This window comes from Chiloscyllium plagiosum, unplaced genomic scaffold, assembly GCF_037043375.1.
Source record: "Chiloscyllium plagiosum isolate Xiang-an unplaced genomic scaffold, Cpla_swu_hap1 HiC_scaffold_39, whole genome shotgun sequence".
Taxonomy (NCBI): Eukaryota; Metazoa; Chordata; class Chondrichthyes; order Orectolobiformes; family Hemiscylliidae; genus Chiloscyllium; species Chiloscyllium plagiosum.
In genome coordinates, this window is record NW_028270177.1 from 20,901,569 (window position 1) to 20,921,727 (window position 20,159).

Consider the following 20,159-nt stretch of genomic DNA (forward strand, 5'->3'; position numbering starts at 1 on the left):
AAACACGTGGCCTGGTTCATTACCAAGCACCAGATCCAGTGTGGCCTCCCTCTTGTCAGCCCTTTGACATACTGTGTCAGGAAACCCTCCTGCACACATTGGACAAAAACTGATCCATCCTACGTACTAGAGTTACAGCATTTCCAGCCAATGTTGGGGAAGTCAAAGTCCCCCATAATGACCACCCTGTTCCTTTCATTCCTACTCAGAATTGGTAGACAATAGACAATAGGTGGTGGAGTAGGCCATTCGGCCCTTTGAGCCAGCACCACCATTCCTTATGATCATGGCTGATCATCCACAATCAGTATCCTGTTCCTGCCTTATCCCCATAACCCTTGATTCCACTACCTTTAAGACCTCTATCCATCTCTTTCTTGAAAGTATTCAGAGACTTGGCCTCCACTGCCTCTAGGGCAGAGCATTCCATATGTCCACCACTCTCTGGGTGAAGAGGTTTCTCCTCAACTCTGTTCTAAATGGCCTATCCGTTATTTTTAAACTGTGTCCTCTGGTTCTGGACTCACCCATCAGCGGAAACATACTTCCTGACTCCAGAACGACCAATCCTTTAATAATCTTATACGTGTCAAATCAGATCCCCTCTCATCCTTCTAAGCATAAGTGTATACAAGCCCAGTCGCTCCAATCTTTCAACATATGATAGTCCCGCCATTCCGGGAATTGACCTTGTGAACCTACACTGCACTCCTCAATAGCCAGAATGTCCTTTCTCAAATTTGGAGGCTAAAACTGCACACAGTACTCCAGTTGCAGTCTCACCAGGGCCCTGTGCAGCTGCAGAAGGACCTCTTTGCTCCTATACTCAATTATTCTTGTTATGAAGGCCAGCATGCCATTAGCTTTCTTCACTACCTGCTGTACCTACATGCTTGTGTTCATTGAATGATGTACAAGAACACATAGATCTCGTTGAATTTCCCCTTTACCTAACTTGACTCCATTTAGATAGTAATCTGCCTTCCTGTTCTTGCTACCAAAGTGGATAACCACACACTTATCCAAATTAAACTGCATTTGCCATGCATCCGTCCACTCACCTAGCCTGTTTAAGTCACCCTGTATTCTCCTAATATCCTCCTCACATTTCACCCTGCCACCCAGCTTTGTGTCATCAGCAAATTTGCTAATATTACTTTTAATACCTTCATCTATATCATTAATGTATATTGTAAACAGCTGCGGTCCCAGCACCAAGCCTTGTGGTATCCCACTGGTCACCGCCTGCCGTTCCGAAAGGGACCCGTTTATCACTATTCTTTGCTTCCTGTCAGCCAGCCAATTTTCAATCCAAGTCAGTATTTTTCCCCCAGGACCATGTGCCATAAGTTTGCTCACTAATCTCCTATGTGGGACTTTATCAAAGGCTTTCTGAAAGTCTAGGTACACTACATCCACTGGCTCTCCCTTGTCCATCTTCATAGTTACATCCTCAAAAAATTCCAGAAGATTAGTCAAGCATGATTTCCCCTTCGTAAATCCATGCTGACTCTGACCTATCCTGTTACTGCTATCCAAATAAGCCATAATTTCATCTTTTATAATTGACTCCAGCATCTTTCCCACCACTGACATCAGGCTAACCAGTCTATAAGTCCCTGTGTTCTCTCTCCCTCCTTTCTTGAAAAGTGGGACAACATTAGCCATCCTCCAATCTGCAGGAACTGCATCCACGATTTCTAGAGCCACCTCCATTAAGTATCCTGGGATGCTGACCATCAGGTCCCAGGGATTAATCAGCATTCAGACCTAACAGTCTATCCAACACCATTTCCTGCCTGATATAAATTCCCTTTAGTTCATCCATTGCCCCAGGTCCTTCATCCACTATTACACCTGGGAGATTGCTTGTGTCTTCCCCAGTGAAAACAGATCCAAAGTACCTGTTCAACTCTTCTGCATTTCCTTGTTCCCCATAATAAATTCATCTGTTTCTGATTTCAAGGGCCAAATTTTAGTCTTAACCATTTTTTTTCTTTTCACATACCTAAGAAAGCTTTACTATCCTCCTTTGCATTTTTGGCCAGTTTGCCTTCCTACCTCATTTTTTCTTCACATATTTCCTTTTTAGTTATCCTCTGTTGTTCTTTAAAAGTTTCCTAGTCCTCCATCTTCCCACTCATCTTTGCTATGTTTTACTTCTTCCTTTTTAATTTTATACAGTCCTTAATTTCCCTCGTCAGCCATGGCTGCCCCTGCCTCCCCTTAGGATCTTTCTTCCTCTTTGGAATAAACTGATCCTGCATCTTCTGCATTATATCCAGAAATACCTGCCATTGTTGTTCCACTGCCATCTCTGCTGGGTATTAAACCATTGAACTTTGGTCAGCTCCTCCCTCATAGCTCCATAGCTCCTTTTGTTCAACTGCAATTCTGACACGTCCAATTCTCCCTTCTCCTTCTCAAATTGCAGATTAAAACTTATCATATTATGGTCACTATCTCCTAATGGCTCCTTTACTTTGAGGTCCCTGATCAAATCCGGTTCGTTGCACAACACTAGATCCAGAATTGCCTTCTCACTGGAAGGCTCCAGTACAAGCTCTTCTAAGAATCCATCTCAGAGGCACTCCACAAACTCCATTTCTTGGGGTCCAGTACCATCCTGATTCTCCCATGTAGTAATACCTTTGCGACAGGCCAATTTCAACTCCTTATTCAACTTACACCTTACATCCAGACTACTGTTTGGGGGTCTGTAGATAACTCCCATTAGGGTCTTTCTTCCCTTCGAATTTCTCAGCTCTATCCGTACTGACTACATTGCCTGATTCTGTGTCCCCCCTCGCAAGGGACTGAATATCATTCCTTGCCATCGGGGCCAACCCACCCCCTCTGCCCGTCAGTCTGCCCTTTTGATAGCACGTATAGCCTTGAATATTCATTTCCCAGGCCCTGTCCACTTGAAGCCACATCTCAGTTATTCCCACAACATTGTACTGCCAATTTCCAACTGAGCCTCAAGCTCATCCACCTTATTTCTTATGCTTCGTGCATTCATATATAATATTTTTAATTTGTTACTCCCCTCACCCTTCCTGTCAATCCCTATTTCACTTGACCATACTGTATGGGCCCCTCTTGAGTTTTCTGCTCCATTGATTTTGTTGCCTTTCTTAACTTCTCTTATTCTCACTTTCCCTTTAACTTCCTTCTTGAATTTCCAGTTTGTCCCCTTCTCTCCCCCCAACTAATTAGTTTAAACACATCTGTGTTGCTGTGCCAAACCTGCCTGCCAGAATGCTGGTTCCCCACTTATTAAGGTGCAACCCTTCCCTCTTGTATAATTTATCCTTACCGCAAAACATACCCCAGTGATCCAAGAATTTAAATCCTTACTTCCTGCACCATTTCCTCAGTCATACATTCAAGTCCATTATCTCCATTTCCCTGCCCTCTCCAGCCCGAGGAACTGGAAGCAAACCGGAGATAACCACCTGGAAGTCCTGCTTTTCAGCCTTCTTCAGAGTTCTCTGAAGTCCCACTGGAGAATGTCCCTCCTCTTCTTCCCGACATCATTTGTGCCGACATGCAGCACCATCTCTGGCTCTTCACCTTCACCCTTGAGGATTCCCTGCACTCTGTTGGTGACGTCCTAGATCCTGGCACCAGGAAGGCAACACACCATCCTCAAATCCCGCCTGTTGCCGCAGAAACCCCTTTCAGTCCCTCTCACTATGGAGTCCCCTATTACCACGGCTCTGCAAGATGTCTGACTTCTCAGCTCTGCCTCTACAGCAATTGTCGATTGGCAGACCTGTCCGCCTCTCGGACTGGCAATGTCGTCTCTCTCGACAGTTTCCAAGAGAGTCATCCTGTTCACGAGAGGTACTTCCTCCAGGGTCTCTTGTACATGAATCATCTCTTCCTTCCTCATCATCATCTCCCTTCTCTCTTCCGATATGGTCAGTGTAATGACCTCGCTGAAGGTCCTGTCTAGAAAATTCTTGTTCTCTTGGATGAGCCTGAGGTCATCTAGTTCTTTCTTCAATGCTGCAACATGCTCCTACAGAAGCTGAATGTGTACAAACTTTCCACAGCTATAGGAGCTAGCAACACCATCAGTGTTTCTGACCACACCTACTTAAATAGCACTCATTAACCTTCCCAACAGCCTCTGTGCTCCGATCTCACTTCCGCCCAGCACACGCCACACTCTGCTGCAAAAAAAAGACCGCTGGCTTCAAGGTAAATACTTAAATACCACTCACTAACGTGCCCAACAGCTTCTGTGCTCCGACCTCAATTCCGCCCAGCTCCCGCCACTCTCTGTTGCAAAAAATGGCCGATCCTCTCCTCCATATCCTTGGAATTCTGCGGAGGCCTATAAAAAACTCCCAGCAGGGTGACCGCTCCTTTCCTTTTTCTAACCTCAGCCCATACCACCTCAGTAGATGAGTCCTCATCAAAAATTCTTTCAGCCACCAGTATACTGTCCTAACCTAATCAAAACACCAAATACATCTATAATCAGAGTCTGTCTGGATTTAGCAGTACTCTAGGCAAACTTTGAGCCATTCCGTCTCCCACTTGAGGATACCTCAAGATGTAAATGCTCTGGCTTCCATTGCCTGTCCACCACTCTTAATTGTACAGGAAATGTACCCTCTGGCTAATAATTGGTAAGTTGAAGCAAAATCATTGTCAGATAACTTCCTATGACACAGTGCAAACTCGATTTACACTAGATCCTGTCTCAAGATTCACGTTGGTGACTTTTCATCAGAATATCGGGCTAGGTCTGGGTGGGATACAGTTAAGAGGGTTGGTGTGGACCTGTTGGGCCGAATGGCCTGTTTCCACACTCTGGGGATTCTGTAAACAAAAATATTTGCATAAGGAGAAAAATGAGAACAGGTGTAAAAGTTTGAGTATTTTGGTAGCATGATACCCATACTTCTAAACTGAAAAAATTTGTAGGAATAACTTAATGAAGCATAGAAAGGGCCATAGAGATGGGAAAGAGAAAATTAGGATCAGGTTGCTTGCAATTTTAATTTTCTCTTCCAGTCCTAATCTGCCCTGTCTGTCCTTCACCTCCTATATGGTTGAAATGAAGATCAATCCATGCTAGAGAAACTGCATGTCAATTTATGGTTAGGTAATTTATAATCTTCTGGACATAACATTGATTTCAACAACATAAGCACTGATCCCATGATTTCTTTTTAGATTTAATTAATGTATTGGTAATGGTATTGATTTTACTGTTATGATTTTCAGCTCTTCTAGACTATTTTTATTCATTCATGGGATGTTGGCATTGCTGCTGAGGCCAGTGTTTATTGCCCATCCCCAATTGTCATGGAGAAGATGATGATGAGCTGCCTTCTTGAATTGCTACCTTAGCATTTGCGAAGTAGGATTAGGCAGAATGTTTCTACCAACTTAGACATAATGAGCTGAACAGCACCTTTCTGAGTCATATATTTTCTACACTTTAACGAAACAATTGCCAATGAATACCATTTGTCTAGACACCTAATACCAACCATCCTGAAAGCCTAAATAAGTATCAAGTACCATCTTATTCTCTTACAAACACCACATATACCTGATGCTTACTGCCTACTGCTCCCACTGGATCAGCGATGGGTGGGAGGAGTTGGATGGCACACCCACTCTGGGCCCGTTGAATCCTTTAAGTGCCTCGTTAGAGGCCTTCACCTATCACCCCTATGATTTTTATCACTGTGGGGAATAGGAACTAGGTTTTATCTGGTGGCATCGTGGCCACACCAAATGAGCATGCCTCCTGTTTGGATGCCCTCTGCCCTTGGGAAGCTACTTGTCCGAGGTATTTATACTCTTCTGCTTTCTCCGTCATCTCCCCAACTCCCTCACTGCCCCCAGTCTGTCTCACTGAAGCCGATACAGCAGGATTCATGACTCCTCCCCTTTGATTGACTAGCAGCTATTGCTAGAAAAAAAAGCGATAAGGTAGGGGAAAAAATGAAACATGAGGGTAAGCTAGCTAGTAATATGAAAGAGTATCGCAGGAGTATTTTTAGATACATAAAAGGTAAGAGTAGACATTGGATAGCTGGAAAATGAGGTTGGTGAAGTAGTAACGGAGAAAAAAGAGATGGTGAAAGAACTGAATAGGTACTTTATATCAGTTTTCATGGTGGAGGATACCAGTAGTATACTAGAACTTCAAGGGAGTCAAGAGACAGAGGTAAGTGCAGTGACCATCACTAAGGAGAAGGAGCTGGAGAAGCTGAAATATCTGAAGGTGGATAAATCACTCAGACTGGATGGACTACATCTCAAGGTTCTGAAGGAGATAGCTGATGAATGTGAGGGCATTGGTGGTGATCTTTCAGGAATCACTGGAGTCAGGGAGAGTCCCAGAGGACTGGAAATGGCTAATGTCACACCCCTGTTTAAGAAGGGAGGGAGATAGAAGATGGGAAATTATAGACCAATTAGTCTGACTCTGACATTGGTAAGATTTGAACAGAAGATGAACTCTTATTTCAGTAATTTTTTTTTATCCTTATTGTGCCTCAAAATGGTGCCAGATTCTGGCAACAAAACATTTTTCACTGCATCTTTAAGATATATGTCACAATAAATAAATCATTCATCCATTCAGAAGGCAGAGAATGGGGATAAAGTGATATTTTTCAAGATGTCAGCAGGGATCAGTGAAGGGACCACAATTAGTCACATGATACATTAATGATAACCATTATGCATTAACATTGTTGCTGAGTTTGCAGAAGCCACAAAGATAGGTGGTTGGGCAGGTAGTGTTGAGGAAGCAGAAAGTCTGCAAAAGGACTTGGACAGGCTAGTAGAGTGTGCAAAGAAGTGGCAGATGGCATACAATGTGAGAAAGAATAGACTATTTTCTCAATGGGGAAAGGCATTAGAAATCTGAAGCACAAAGGAACTGATGAGGCCTAGTTCAGGATTCATCTAAGGTTAGCATACAGACCTAGTGAGCAGTTTGGAAAGCAAATACAATGTTAGTATTCATTTTAAGAAGAGCTGAAATGCACTACTGAGTCTGTATATGGTTTTGGTCAGACTGCATTTCAAATATTGTGAGCAGTTTTGGGCCCTGTGTCCAAGGAAGAATGTGCTGGCCTTGGAGGGGTTAAAAATGTGTTGCTGGAAAAGCGCAGCAGGTCAGGCAGCATCAAAGGAACAGGAGAATCAACATTTCAAGCATAAGCTCTTTGGTCCAGAGGAGGTGTACAAGAATGATCCCAGGAATGAAAGGCTTGTCATATGAGGAACGGTTGAGAACCCTGGGTATGTACACGAAGAGTTTAGAAGGCTGGGAAGGGATCTCATTGAAACTTAGAGTACTGAGAGGCCTGGACAGAGTGGGCATGGAGAAGATGTTTCCACAAGTAGGAGGGACAAGGAGTCGAAGACATGGCCTTAAAGTTAAGGGATGACCCTTTAAAGCTGAGATGAAGAGGAATTTCTTCAGTCCAGATGGAGGTAAATTTGTGAAACTCATTGCCGCCAAGGGCTGTCGAGGCCAAGTCATTAAGTATCTTAAGTGACACAGATAGGTTTGGAATTAGTAAGGGGATCAAAGTTACGAGGAGAAGGAAGGAGGATCCAGTCAAGATATATATCAGCCACAGTTGATTGGTGGAGCAGTCTTGATGGGCTGAATGGACTAATTCTGCTCTTGTGTCTTAAGATCTTTAGTCTTATGCAATGAGGTGGAGGACTTAATGTGAGCCAACTAACAAGCGATGGTCATTAAATGGCTGTGCCAGCATCATGATAAAATGCAACCCTCCATTCCATCTACTATGTTTTTGTATACTTGTTTAACCATCCAAATTTCTTTGCATAAAAGCAAATTACTGTGGATGCTGGAATCTGAAACCAAAAAAAGAGAAAATACTGGAAAATCTCAGCAAGTCTGGCAGCATCTGTAAGAAGAGAAAAGAGTTGATGTTTCGAGTCTAACTGACCCTTTGTCAGTTTCCCCAACTAACTTTGTATCATCAGTAAACCTGAATACATTACATTTTGACCCTAATAATACCATTTCTCCATGGGACTTAGAGTCATAGAGTCATAGAGATATACAGCACAGAAATAGACCATTCGGTCCAACTTGTCCATGTTGACCAGACATCCTAAATAAATCTAGTTCCATTTGCCTATATTTGGCCCATATCCCTTTGAACCTTTAAGATTAGATTAGATTAGATTCCTTACAGTATGGAAACAGGCCATTTGGCACAAAAAATCTACACTGACCCTCCAAAGAGTAATCTACTCAGACCCATTCCCCTACCCTATATTTACCCCTGACTAACACAGGGCAATTTAGCAAGGCCAATTCACCTAACCTGCACATCATTGGATTGTGGGAAGAAACTGGAGCACCCAGAGGAAACCCACGCAGACACAGGGAGAATGTGCAAATTCCACACAGACAGTCACCCGAGGTGGGAATCGAACCCATATCCCTGGCACATGTGAGGCAGCAGTGCTAACCACTGAGTCACCCTTCCTATTCATATACCAATTCAGATGTCTTTTAAATGTTATAATCGTACCAGCCTCTACCACTTCCTCCTATTTGCTTGTTCCACACAGGACCATCTTCTGTGTGAAAAATTGCCCTTTAGGTCCTTGTTAAATCTTTCCCCTCTCACCTATGCCCTCTAGTTTTGGACTCCCCACCTCAGGGAAAAGACCTTGGGTATTCATCCAATGCATGCCCCTCATGATTTTATAAATCTCTATATGGTCACCCCTTAGCCTCCAACGCTCCAGGGAAAACAGCCCCAGCCTATTGAACCTCTCCCTATAGTTCAAACCCACCCAACCCTGGCAGCATTCTTGTAAAACTTTTCTGAACCCTTTTAAGCATCGCAGCATTCTTCCTCCAGCAAGAAACCAGGATTCCAACAGTGGCCTAACCAACATCCTGTACAGCCGCACCATGACCTCCCAACTCCTATACTCTGCACTGACCAATGAAAGCAAGTATACCAAATGCCTTTTTCACTATCCTATCTACGTGCAAGTCCACTTTGAAGAAACAATGAACCTGCACTCCAAGGTCTCTTTGTTCAGCAACACTCCCCAGCACCCTACCATTAAGTGTATAAAGTCCTGCCCTGATTTGTCTTTCCAAAATGCAGCACCTTACATTTATCTAAATTATATTCCCATCTGTTACTCATCATATTGACCCATCTTATCAAGATTCCGTTCCTATTGAAGGAAATTAATATTGAAGAGCCATAAAATATATTCTTAAACTGATAACTAAATAAGCACTATGTTTTGTGTTCAGGCTTACCTTGCCATATAATTTTCCAGATTTGTTCATTGCTAGGAAGTAGTCACTTTCTATACCTCGAATAGCAACAACTCCAACGGCCACAGTTCTGATTTCCAAAATACCTGTAATAGATTACAGTGCTATCTTTAACCAATTTGCACACTACAATTTGCATTATGCATGATGGAAGGAAGACCACTTTAGTTGTTAATCAGTATCAGCTCATAAGTTTTGATGCGGAGTTATTACACTTTATGATACCTTATCAAAGAACCATCGGCAAACACAATTCCATATGTGCATGGCAGATTCTGAATTTACAGAGCAACCATAATTATGGTCTCTTTGCTGACCTTTGTTTTCAGATTATGTTCTTATGGAATGATTAAAAATAAATTGTTATCCCACAGTTTGTTCTTGAAGAAGTCTAATAAATATATGATGTCAGGACACCTCTGACCCTGACCTCATATCACGTATGTTTCATGTGAAAGAAACAGCTCCACCTCGTATGAGCAGAAATTATGATGTGTTGTATATATGGTGCAGACAGTGTAACTTCTTTTTAAATTAAAATGTTGGTACCTAGATGAAAAACACTCATTCTGTAAATGACATCTCAGTCAAAGATGATGTGAATTATAGAAATAAATGAATTGAATAATTTGAATTGTGAATGTGAAGGTTGTATTGCTACTGACAGTAAAATACAGTGTATTCATTTGAAGAAATATATTTGGTAAGAAATCAATATATCCTTTGTGAATCTGTCGAATTCACTACCCAGTGCGGTAGATGCTGGGATATTGAGTAACTTTAAGGAGGTGATAGACAGAGAGAGTTAATGTTTTGACATCAGAAACCCTTTTTCAGAACAGGAGAGGAAGAGGAGATGATGGTAATGTTAATGGTCTAGTAATCCAAATTCAATTTCAGCTCAATAGTAACCCCAGGATGTTGACAATAGAGGTTTCAGAGATGATAATGCCATTGAACATCATGGAGAGATATTGTATTTTGTCTCATTATGATTGCTAATTGTTTGGCACTTTGGCGGCTTCAATTATACTTGTCACTTGGCCCAAATATGAAAGTTATTCAGGTCTTGCTGCATATAGACATGGACCATATCAGCATGATAAAAGCTAAGAATGGTGCTGAATGTTATGTATTCAACTTTTGATGGAGAGAAGGTAATTGATGAATACTATCCTGAGAAACTCCTTCAGTGATGTTCTGGGACTGAGATGACTGACCTCCAACAAGCATAAACGTTATCTTTTGTCCTTGGTATGACTTGAGCCAGAGGAGAACTTTTCTCCTAATTCACATTGACTCCAGTTTTCCTACACCAGTCAAATGTGCCTTGATGTCAAGGGCAGTTATTGTCACTTCATTTCTTGAGTTCAACTCTTCTGTTTTCCCAGCAGAATCCAAATTAAGTGTTAGCAAGTAGGTTATTGCTAAGCAAGTCCCAATTGATAGCATGAATGTCAACACGTGCCACAACTTTACTGATGATCAAGAGGAGAATGATAGTAGGATAATTGGCCAGATTGGATTTGTCATAGCTTTTGTGGGCAATTTTCCAAATTGCTGGGTCAATGCCAGTGTTACAGCTGTACTACAACTGGCTAAGAACATAGCCAGTTCTGAAGCATACATCTTCAGTTCTATTGCTGGAATATTATTATTTTATAAAGCTTTTGCAGCATCCAATGCTTTTTAACATTTATTGATATCATGTGGAATTAATCAAACTGGTTGAAAACTGACATTGTAATGTTGGGGACTTCAAGGCGAGGCAAGTTAGATTGTACTTGGCAATTTTCGCTGACGATGGTTTGAAATGCTGCAGCCTTGTCGTTTATACATATGTGCTGGGTTCTCCCATCGTTAACAATGGAGATATTTTTGGTTTCTTCTCTTGCAGTTGTTTGTTTAATTGTTCACCATCATTCATGGCTGCATGTGGCAAATCTGAAGAGCTTAGATTTGATTTCTGAATTGTGGAATTGCTTAGCTCTGTTTATTGCATGCAGCTTGCACCTTTTGGCATCCATGTGGTTCTGTGCTGTAGCTTCACCAGGCTGGTGCTGGGATGCCATCCTGCACCTTTCATTTAACCAAGGTTTATCTATTGGCTTGGTGATAATGGTAAAGTGAGGCACACTGTGAGGTTAAATACAGTTCTGCTGCTGCTGAAGTCTTTTAGTGCCTCATGGATATCTCGTTTTGAATAGTTAAATCTTTTCAAATTTCTGTCCCATTGATGCACAGTGTACTGCCACAAACACAGTAGAGGGTATCCTCAGTGTGTGGACAGAACTTCATTTTCACATATTGTTCTCACTCTTACAGTGAAATTGAAAGACACCACCGTCCCAAAGGACCATTGACTGCTTTCTCATTAGATAGAGAGGGAGAGTGGCAATGCGTTCAACCTGAGAGTCATCTATGCCTCAGGTGAGAGGCAAGGTTAAAAAAATGGAGCCTTCCAACCAACTGAGCTACTCAATAGTACGTTGTAGACAGTTGGATCTGCTACACATGGATTGATGAGGATAAGATTGAGTAGGTTTTTCCATTTTGTTATTACTCTCACCACCTGTTCCAGATGCAGTTTAACAGTGTTGTCCTTTAGGGCTAGGTCAGTCGTGGCACTGTTTAGCCACTCTTGGTGATGGACATTGAAGTCTCTCACCCAGAGTTCGTTCTAGATCCTTGCCATCCTCAATGCTAAAGGAAGACCCTGACATAGTTGAAAGAGAGTAATTTTGGCTTTTCAATTTGCACTTGATTCAAATCCATATCTAAAAAAGTACCTTGCCAATCCATGAAATGTACTGACTTTTTTCAGCCTTATTCTATTTTTCCTGTTTATTGGATACAACAAAGGAGTAATTCAATCTAATTCTGCAGAGTGAATCCTACATTCCAAGAATATTTGAGTAATGCCCAATGCTGTATGGACTAGATCAGCAGGTCTGGCAGCACCTATGAACAGAAGTCAGTGTTAACATTTCGGGTCCAGTCACTGTTCCTCAGAACTCAAGAGTCACCAGACCCAAAACGTTAACTCTGATTTCTCTGCATCGATGCTGCCTGACCTGCTGAGTTTTTCCAATAATTTTTGTTTTTGTTTCTGAGTTACAGCATCCATAGTTCTTTTGGTTTTTATTTAGTATTTAACTCACTGCCTCATCTCTTCTAGGCATGCCCAACCTGAAGTTCTTCTCCTCTGTCCAATGGGATTTCCATTCCAATCTTTTTTTCTTGTCTACCATCATGAATTTCACTGTCGTTTTCACAGCTACATCACATTTCTCAGTGACTGCCTCCGACTCAGATTCACTCCAGTTCTGAGGAGGGGTCACCGGTCCTGAAACATTAACTCTGACTTCTCCTCACAGATGCTGCCAGACCTGCTGAGATTTTCCAACAATTTGTGTTTTTGTTGTTACTTGGACTTAGATGGTATGCAGACATCTTATCCAGATTGCTGTTCTTAGGTCCCTTGTGTATAACTATAAAGGCACCTAATATTTGTTGAAGGTCCTGCTCTGAAATTTGTCAGAAACTTAATGGAACATCTATGGGTATGCTACATTCAGTTTATTAATCACTACTTTTGTATCTCACCAGTAACCCTTTAAGAGACTAGTAGAATTCAACAGACACATTTGCTTGCATATCAAACCAAGATGTTGCTTTCTATTGTAACAACTTGTTTTATTTTCATAGTTTAGTTTTGTATAAATTTCTGATTCTATTTTTGGATAACTTTTCTCTGATCTATTGCTATCTTTGACACTTCTGTGATTAGTTTTCAGTTGTCTCCTGTCTAGGATTGAAAGTCAGGCCTTTAACATCATGATATGTAACACAACTTTATATATTTTAGTATCAGCCTTGTGGTGCTTCTGTCCTCCTAATCCAGGACCCGTTTATCTCCTGTGCGTCTCAGGAACCATAACGTTTTTTAAAAATGTATTCATGGGATGTGTGTGCCTCTGGCTGGGCCAGCATTTAGTGCCCACTCCTAATTTCCCAGAGAGCAGTTAAGTGTCAGTCACATTGCTGTAGGTCTGGAGCCACATGGAGGCCAGACTAGGTAAGGATGGCAGTTTCTTTCCCTAAAAGACATGAGTGAACTAGATAAGTTTTCTGACTATCAACAATAGTTTCAGGGTCATCATTTGACTCTTAATTTCAGATTGTTATTGAATTCAAATTCTGCCATTTTACACAAATGAGTTCAAGCCAGAATTCCAGAGTTTGATTATTGACTTTGTCTAAATGTTACAGTCATGGTTAATTTTGTTGCTTTGCATTGGTTAAAGATTCTAAGACTTATAGCTCTATTGACATTTTTCTTTTCTCATGCAGTACTTTTCATTTGTTTGTATTAAATATTATTTGCAAACAGTCCATTCAATTATTTTAACCAGCTGATTTGGCAATTTCCAAATTTCCTCCTCTAATTCTATTGCACCTTTTAGTTTAATATTGTCTGTAAATTCAACCATTTTACATTCTAATTTAAATCAATGATTTAGATTCAAACAGTAGTTGTCCCAGCACTGAGCCTGAGGCACCCTATCAAGTATCCATAAACCTGACATGAATTCTTTAATAGTAATGTTGTTTTCAAAGCTTCAACAAATTTCTTATCCGTTTCTACGATTTATCCCAAATCCCCATAATGTTAAGGATAAGTAGGTTTTTGTGTGAAAATTTATCAAATGCCATTTCAGCATGTAAGTATATTTTTGTAAGGCTCAATTATTCAAAAGCAGCAAATTGTGAGAAATTACTGATTATTTATGTGGAAAATTCTATAAATATCAACACTAAAATGTATTCACAAAGATTAACTGTCCAGTTCCAAAATAATTATAGAGTGCTTTCTTCATTACGATGATTGTAATGAACTTCTTTCACTTTGTGTTATTGATAGGATAATCACTATATCCCTCTCAGCAACATGCTGGGTAGATTGCTAAATCTTAAAGAGGAATCATTAAGATTTCACTTTATAAATTAGCTTTCAAGTTTAATTAACTGCGCCTCTGTACTTCACATTTCATAGCCTTAAGATAGTGTGAGTAGACTGTTGTCCAGAAACCCGCTGTCAAAGATCATTAACTGCACATTTGATCTTACTTCAGACTGTTACCATACTTTCAGTCTGGTCTCTGCATATTTTCTCACCATCTGTAATGATCTCTTTCATTTACCAGACAAGGGAATGTGATAATTCTCTTAGCCATTCTCTATTTTAACATTGGAATGTAGAAGACTGCAAAAGATCATTGTGGTGGATCTAGTTGGCTGCAAAGTTCAAAATATCTCAAACTAGTCTTTAATTTCTATTGTGATAGTTCAATAGATTCAATTAGGCCAATACATTATATATCATAATCACAATCTTCCAATATAATATGAATGCTCATGTTTAGAAAATAAGTAACAATTAGTTTAAGCAAGGTATAACTTATAATAAAGGCATTACAAACTTTGGATGATATCCAATTTAGAGCAATTAGACTATAATCCAAACATGACACTTCTAAATTTTGCTTGATTTTATAAAATAGACTAAATGTTATGCCAGCAGAAAATATCCTTATGAAAATATCCTTGACTATATTGAAATTATTGATGATCCTTCTTAACTGCATGGACACTGGATCAAAACTTCTTCACTATTCTTCACTATATTAATTGCGTTAGTCACCAGAGATCAGGTATATAATGCACTGCACACTAGAGCAGATTACTATGGTATACATTTGTTTCCATATACTTGGTGTACATTGAAAGAATAATGAAAATAATTTCCTTATTTACCAGCTTATTAAATCCCAGCCTCAGATGTAATGGACTGTTTCCAGTCTACTAGAGGCTGTAAAATCCAAGGAAAAGTTAAAATAGTGATAAAATATGCATTTGCGGTCAGTACTTTACAGAACATGGATATCCATGCCATGAAATACCACTAATGTTTTACTATCAGAATACATTTAAGTACAAAACCTAACTTTCATAATTTAATGATTGGGTAAATATAAACACAAATATAATGATAGTGAGCATTAATTTTAAAGCAAGGATCTTTCATCCTTCTAGCTCAACTCTTTTAATTGTGTGAGAAATGTATAATCTGCATACAACATAGTTTTAAGTACCAAGAGTTCATTAGGTTTAAAATAAACTGGAAAAGGCCATCTTCATGTTACATTAAAAAATCAGGACACATAATTTTTCTGAACAAATCAATTGCCCTTGCAGTAATAGTTTTATTTACTTGAAAGTAAGAATTCCACCCTTTCTTAGAATGGAATTCTGTCCTAGAGTGCGGCTAGTTGATCTGATGACCCACAGCTCTGTTGTCCTAGCAATGTCAGGCTGAGAATGGTGGCCACTGCTGGATCTAGAGACAAACATGGAGTGTAAAGTAGTCACTGGTCACCAAACTAGCATTTAATTTGCATTGTAGGTGCATAATAGAAGGGAGCCATTAAACTAAAGATGGTTGTCTTCATTTTAGATGTTTCCGTTAATTTGGACAGAACATGGTGTACATATTAGAACTTAAGAACTTAGAAGGAGTACAGCATTCTGTAGCAGGAATAATCCCCAAAATTCAAGGCAATAAATGTTATTTTATTATTCTTCCTTTAATCACTCACATGCATATATTGCAGAAAACTAACTGAGATGCTTTACCTATTTTATAAAAGGTGTATTCTAACACATTTTCTTCTGTTTTTATTGATTTATCTGAACAAAAATTGCAATCAGTTATTTACAAACCCAATGCTTCAAAACAATTCAGTGTTACTAAATACTTCTGCAGCATGCATCAGCGAAGTTACATCCAACCAGTGTCAGAACCACTATAGATGCAGGTATTGGTAGTACTGACTTACAAGGTAGATAACAAAGCATGAGTGAGCAATAGCAGTTGAAGATACAGAAGAAAAAAAGATACAAGTTAGTGAGAACACCAGGCTGCATTTGTCCTCAATTTCAGTTCCCTGGCACCACAGGGTCGATATTTAAATGAAGCAGACAAATGTCATGTAAGCACCAAAGCATAATTACCAAGCTTAATTTAGCCATTACAGGGTGTTGTAAATGTTTCAGCAAGAATTCATCTGTCTTCTCATCTTTGTCTTGCACTCTTTTGACTGTAAATAGATTTTGTCTTCTTTATGAGGTCCAAAGTTAGGATCATCTGATGGTATAGATGGGATCTTGAAGATTCCAATGCAGCTATAATTTTAGACATGTCCAATTTATTGAAACATCTAAAGTGCTTTTTTTTGTTAACCATGTTAGCCGTGCTTCCTGTTATATTCCTTTTGAGCAAAAGAACACATTACTGCTGCAATGCAAGCATTCGTGACCTTATAGATTTAAGAAATCATGAAGGGCGTAGATAGGGTAAATAGACAAAGTCTTTTCTCAAGGGTGGGGGAATCCAAAACTAGAGAGCATTGGTTTAAGGTAAGAGAGGAAAGATTTAAAAGGGATCTAAGGGGTAGCTTTTTCACGCAGAGGGTGGTTCGTGTTTGGGATGAGCTGCCAGAGGAAGTGATAATGGCTGGTACAATTACAACATTTAAAAGGGCATCTGGATGAGTACGTGAATAAGAAAGGTCGGAGGAATATGGACCAAATGCTGGCAAATGGGACTAGATTTATTTAGGAAAGCTGATCGGCATGGACAGGTTAGACTGAACAGTTTATTTCTGTGCTGTACATCTCTACGACTCTGTGACTCTAAGTTTTAATCATTGCCTATATACTGTCATGCATTTTTAATGAAGTTAGCTAGACTTTCCTAGCCAACTCCCTATTATGTATTTGTAATTTCATTTGTTTAAATTTAGGGCCCTAGTTTTGGAGTGGACTATTTCACCTACTACCCTAATGAAGAATTCTATTATGTTATGGTCACTTTTTTTCCTAAAGGACCTCTCACAACTAAATTATTAGTTAACTCCTTCTTATTGCACTAAACCAAATCAAAGGTAGCCTGTTCCCAAGTTGGTTCCTCAACATACTGGTCTAAAAAAACATCTTGTACATAACTTCAGGAATTCATCCACTATAGTATTACTGTTAGTGTGATTTGTCCAGTCCACATGTGAATTAAAATCACCTGTGATTACTGCATCATTCTCATAGCCTGTATCTCTAATTTACAGTTTAATGCCATCTTTTGCCCATTTAATGACCTCATCATTTATGCTGAGAAGACCTATAGTCAACTCCTAGTAAAGTTTTCGATCCCTTGTTGCTTTTCCCCACCTAGATTGATTCTGCACGTAGATTTCCTACACCAATATCCTTTCTCACTACTGCACTGAATCTACTTTCACTGACAATGCTACCCAACTTCTGTTTCTGTTTTGACTGTTCTTCTTAAAGGTTGATTACCCTTGGGTGTGCAGTTCCCAGCCTTGGTCATTCCTCAGCACTGTCTCCATAATAGCAATCAAATCGTACCCATTAACAACTATGAATGCTGTAAATGCAGCCTCTTTATTGTAAATATACCATGCATTGAGACACAGTACTTTTAGATGTGCCATTTTGACACATTCTTTGTATTTCAGCATTCTTGCCTTCCACTTTTACTTTGTACTTTTCTATATTTCATTTCCATCTTTGTTTACCTCAATCTTGTCTACCTACTTAGGTTTCTATTTCCATTTACAGGTCAATTAAATGTATCAGAAATCCAAGGGTTGCAGATTTCCTGATATAGCCCCAGGCCCTATAAAATTTCAGACAAGTCAAGGTGGGCAGGTAGCTGGAGGGAAGTCCTGTTGCTGTATTTTAAGTACCTACTTTGCCTTCAAACCTGGCGGTGAGGGGACAAAATATGCCCACTGTCTGGGAAACAATCACTCACCTCTGATTTTCTGTGAGTTGCCAATTGTGGCCAGAGGCTGGTTTCACCATCTAATTAAGAAACGTGCACAGCTCTCAAAGCTGGAGGGCCAGTAGGAAGACTTGCAGCTTGAAAGCAGCTAAATGGAGGTGCCCTGTCTCCATTTTGTTCAAATTTAAAGTGGGAAAAAAGTCCTTTGCTGCCATACCACCATTATGGCGGTGTCCCGCTCTCATAGCACCTGTTGCTGCTGCATCCTAGGCAAGCCTTTAAGCCTGCCTGAAGTGCTGGCCTTTCAGGCAGCTAAACTATTTCCTGCCAACCTGTTGGGACCTGGTGGCTGACTGGAAAATCTTAATTGATTTCCTTGAATAGATACAGGCTACCTGCCGCTTGAAGACAAGAAGCATTTCCACCACCCACCTCTTCCGTATTGCCTCTGTAAAATATCTGGCATATGATGGAGAATATTTTAGTGCTTGCCCACCTTTGTTCCCAACTCTAATGTAGCACTTACGATGTTCATCAATTAATTCAAATGCATAGACTAAGGTAGTGGTTGGAATGTTAAGATCACAAAGTTTGACTTTATCATACTAAGTGATTCCCAAACTGCAGAAAAAATAGGATCTGCAATTAATCAAAGGTAGACCTAAAAGATCAACTATTTGAATTCAAATTTAGAAACTATATTGCTCAGTTTTCCTTGCTGGGTATATTTTAGTTTATTAATTACTAAAATGTTTGTGACATTGAACAAATTACTTTATTCATTTAAGAAATAAATGTGTAATATGGAGAAGGTTGTACCTAAAGTACATGCTTGAACTTTGAGTGATGGAATTTCAAATACCTTTACTCCCTACTGTGTAGCTTACAACACTGAAAAAACACTGCTTCAAGCTTGCAGATAACTTATAAATGCATAGTGCTAATTACTTGCAGAGATGTCTCAATGCACTTTTTATGGCAACAAATAAATAGTGGACATTGAGTAAAGGGAAAGGAAGTCAATGAGGATCTGGAGCAGTATAACCATGATCGAAGCAGGATTGAACACGTAAGTGGAAGTAGCAAAATGGTGATGTTGGAGGAGAGAACCTGAACCAACCTTGACGAAATGATAGAGAGGGAAGAAAATTAGAATTAAGCTACTATTGGAATGAGGGAGGATAGGCACCAAGGAAGTACTTGAAAGTGAGGACAAGAATTATAAATTTATGCCATGCAGCAGAGGAAATCTTGAGAGAGAAAATGCTGGAAAATCTCAGCAGGTCTGGCAGCATCTGTGAGGAGAGCAAAGAGCTGATGTTTCGAGTCTAACTGACCCTTTAGACGTTTCGAGTTAGACTCGAAACGTCAGCTCTTTGTTGTATTACAGGTGCTGCCAGACCTGCTGAGATTTTCCAGCATTTTCTCTTTTGGTTTCAGATTCCAGCATCCGCAGTAATCTGCTTTTAAAACTTGAGAGAGCTTGATGAGGACGTGTGATGAAGATGTTAGCTTTAAGTATAGGTGAAGATAATATGACTAATGTTTTGAATGGTAGAATTGGAAAGAAAATATTTAAGAACTGGAAAAATATTGGAGAAGTGGATAAGTATACATAGGGACTTCAATGTGAAGACTTGTTTTCTGTAACAGGACATAAAACTTTTTACAAAACCAGGTTTAGAACAGCCAATGATATTGGTGATCACATATTGAAATCTTAAGGGGCTTCTGTTTCTGGGGAATGGAATATGATTATTCCAAACTAATTATTGAAAATGGACATTCCATAGGAATCAGAAGATTTTTTTAATTAACGTTATTCTCTACATTTGAAGTGACCCACAGTGATTTAAGGAAACTTCAATACAGGTACATATTTTAGAACTATTGGACAAATCATTAAACTTGCTGACATGGGTGTTGCTATTGTTATTTTGTTAAACAACGTATACTTTATTACAG

The 20,159-nt window shown here is 39.8% G+C and overlaps 2 protein-coding genes across 4 annotated transcripts in view; one reads left to right on the forward strand and one right to left on the reverse strand.

Annotated features, from left to right (window-relative positions):
* LOC122540996 (protein FAM227B-like) overlaps window positions 1–20,159 on the forward strand; it is a 298,901-nt gene that overhangs the window by 138,158 nt on the left and 140,584 nt on the right. The gene's annotated exons all lie outside the window — the stretch shown is intronic.
* fgf7 (fibroblast growth factor 7) overlaps window positions 1–20,159 on the reverse strand; it is a 92,208-nt gene that overhangs the window by 7,245 nt on the left and 64,804 nt on the right. For all 3 annotated transcript variants that reach the window (XM_087981244.1, XM_043677421.2, XM_043677422.2), the window contains one exon: window positions 9,314–9,417. In XM_087981244.1, the coding sequence (XP_087837370.1) occupies window positions 9,314–9,417 (104 nt within the window). The remainder of the gene's footprint in view (window positions 1–9,313; window positions 9,418–20,159) is intronic.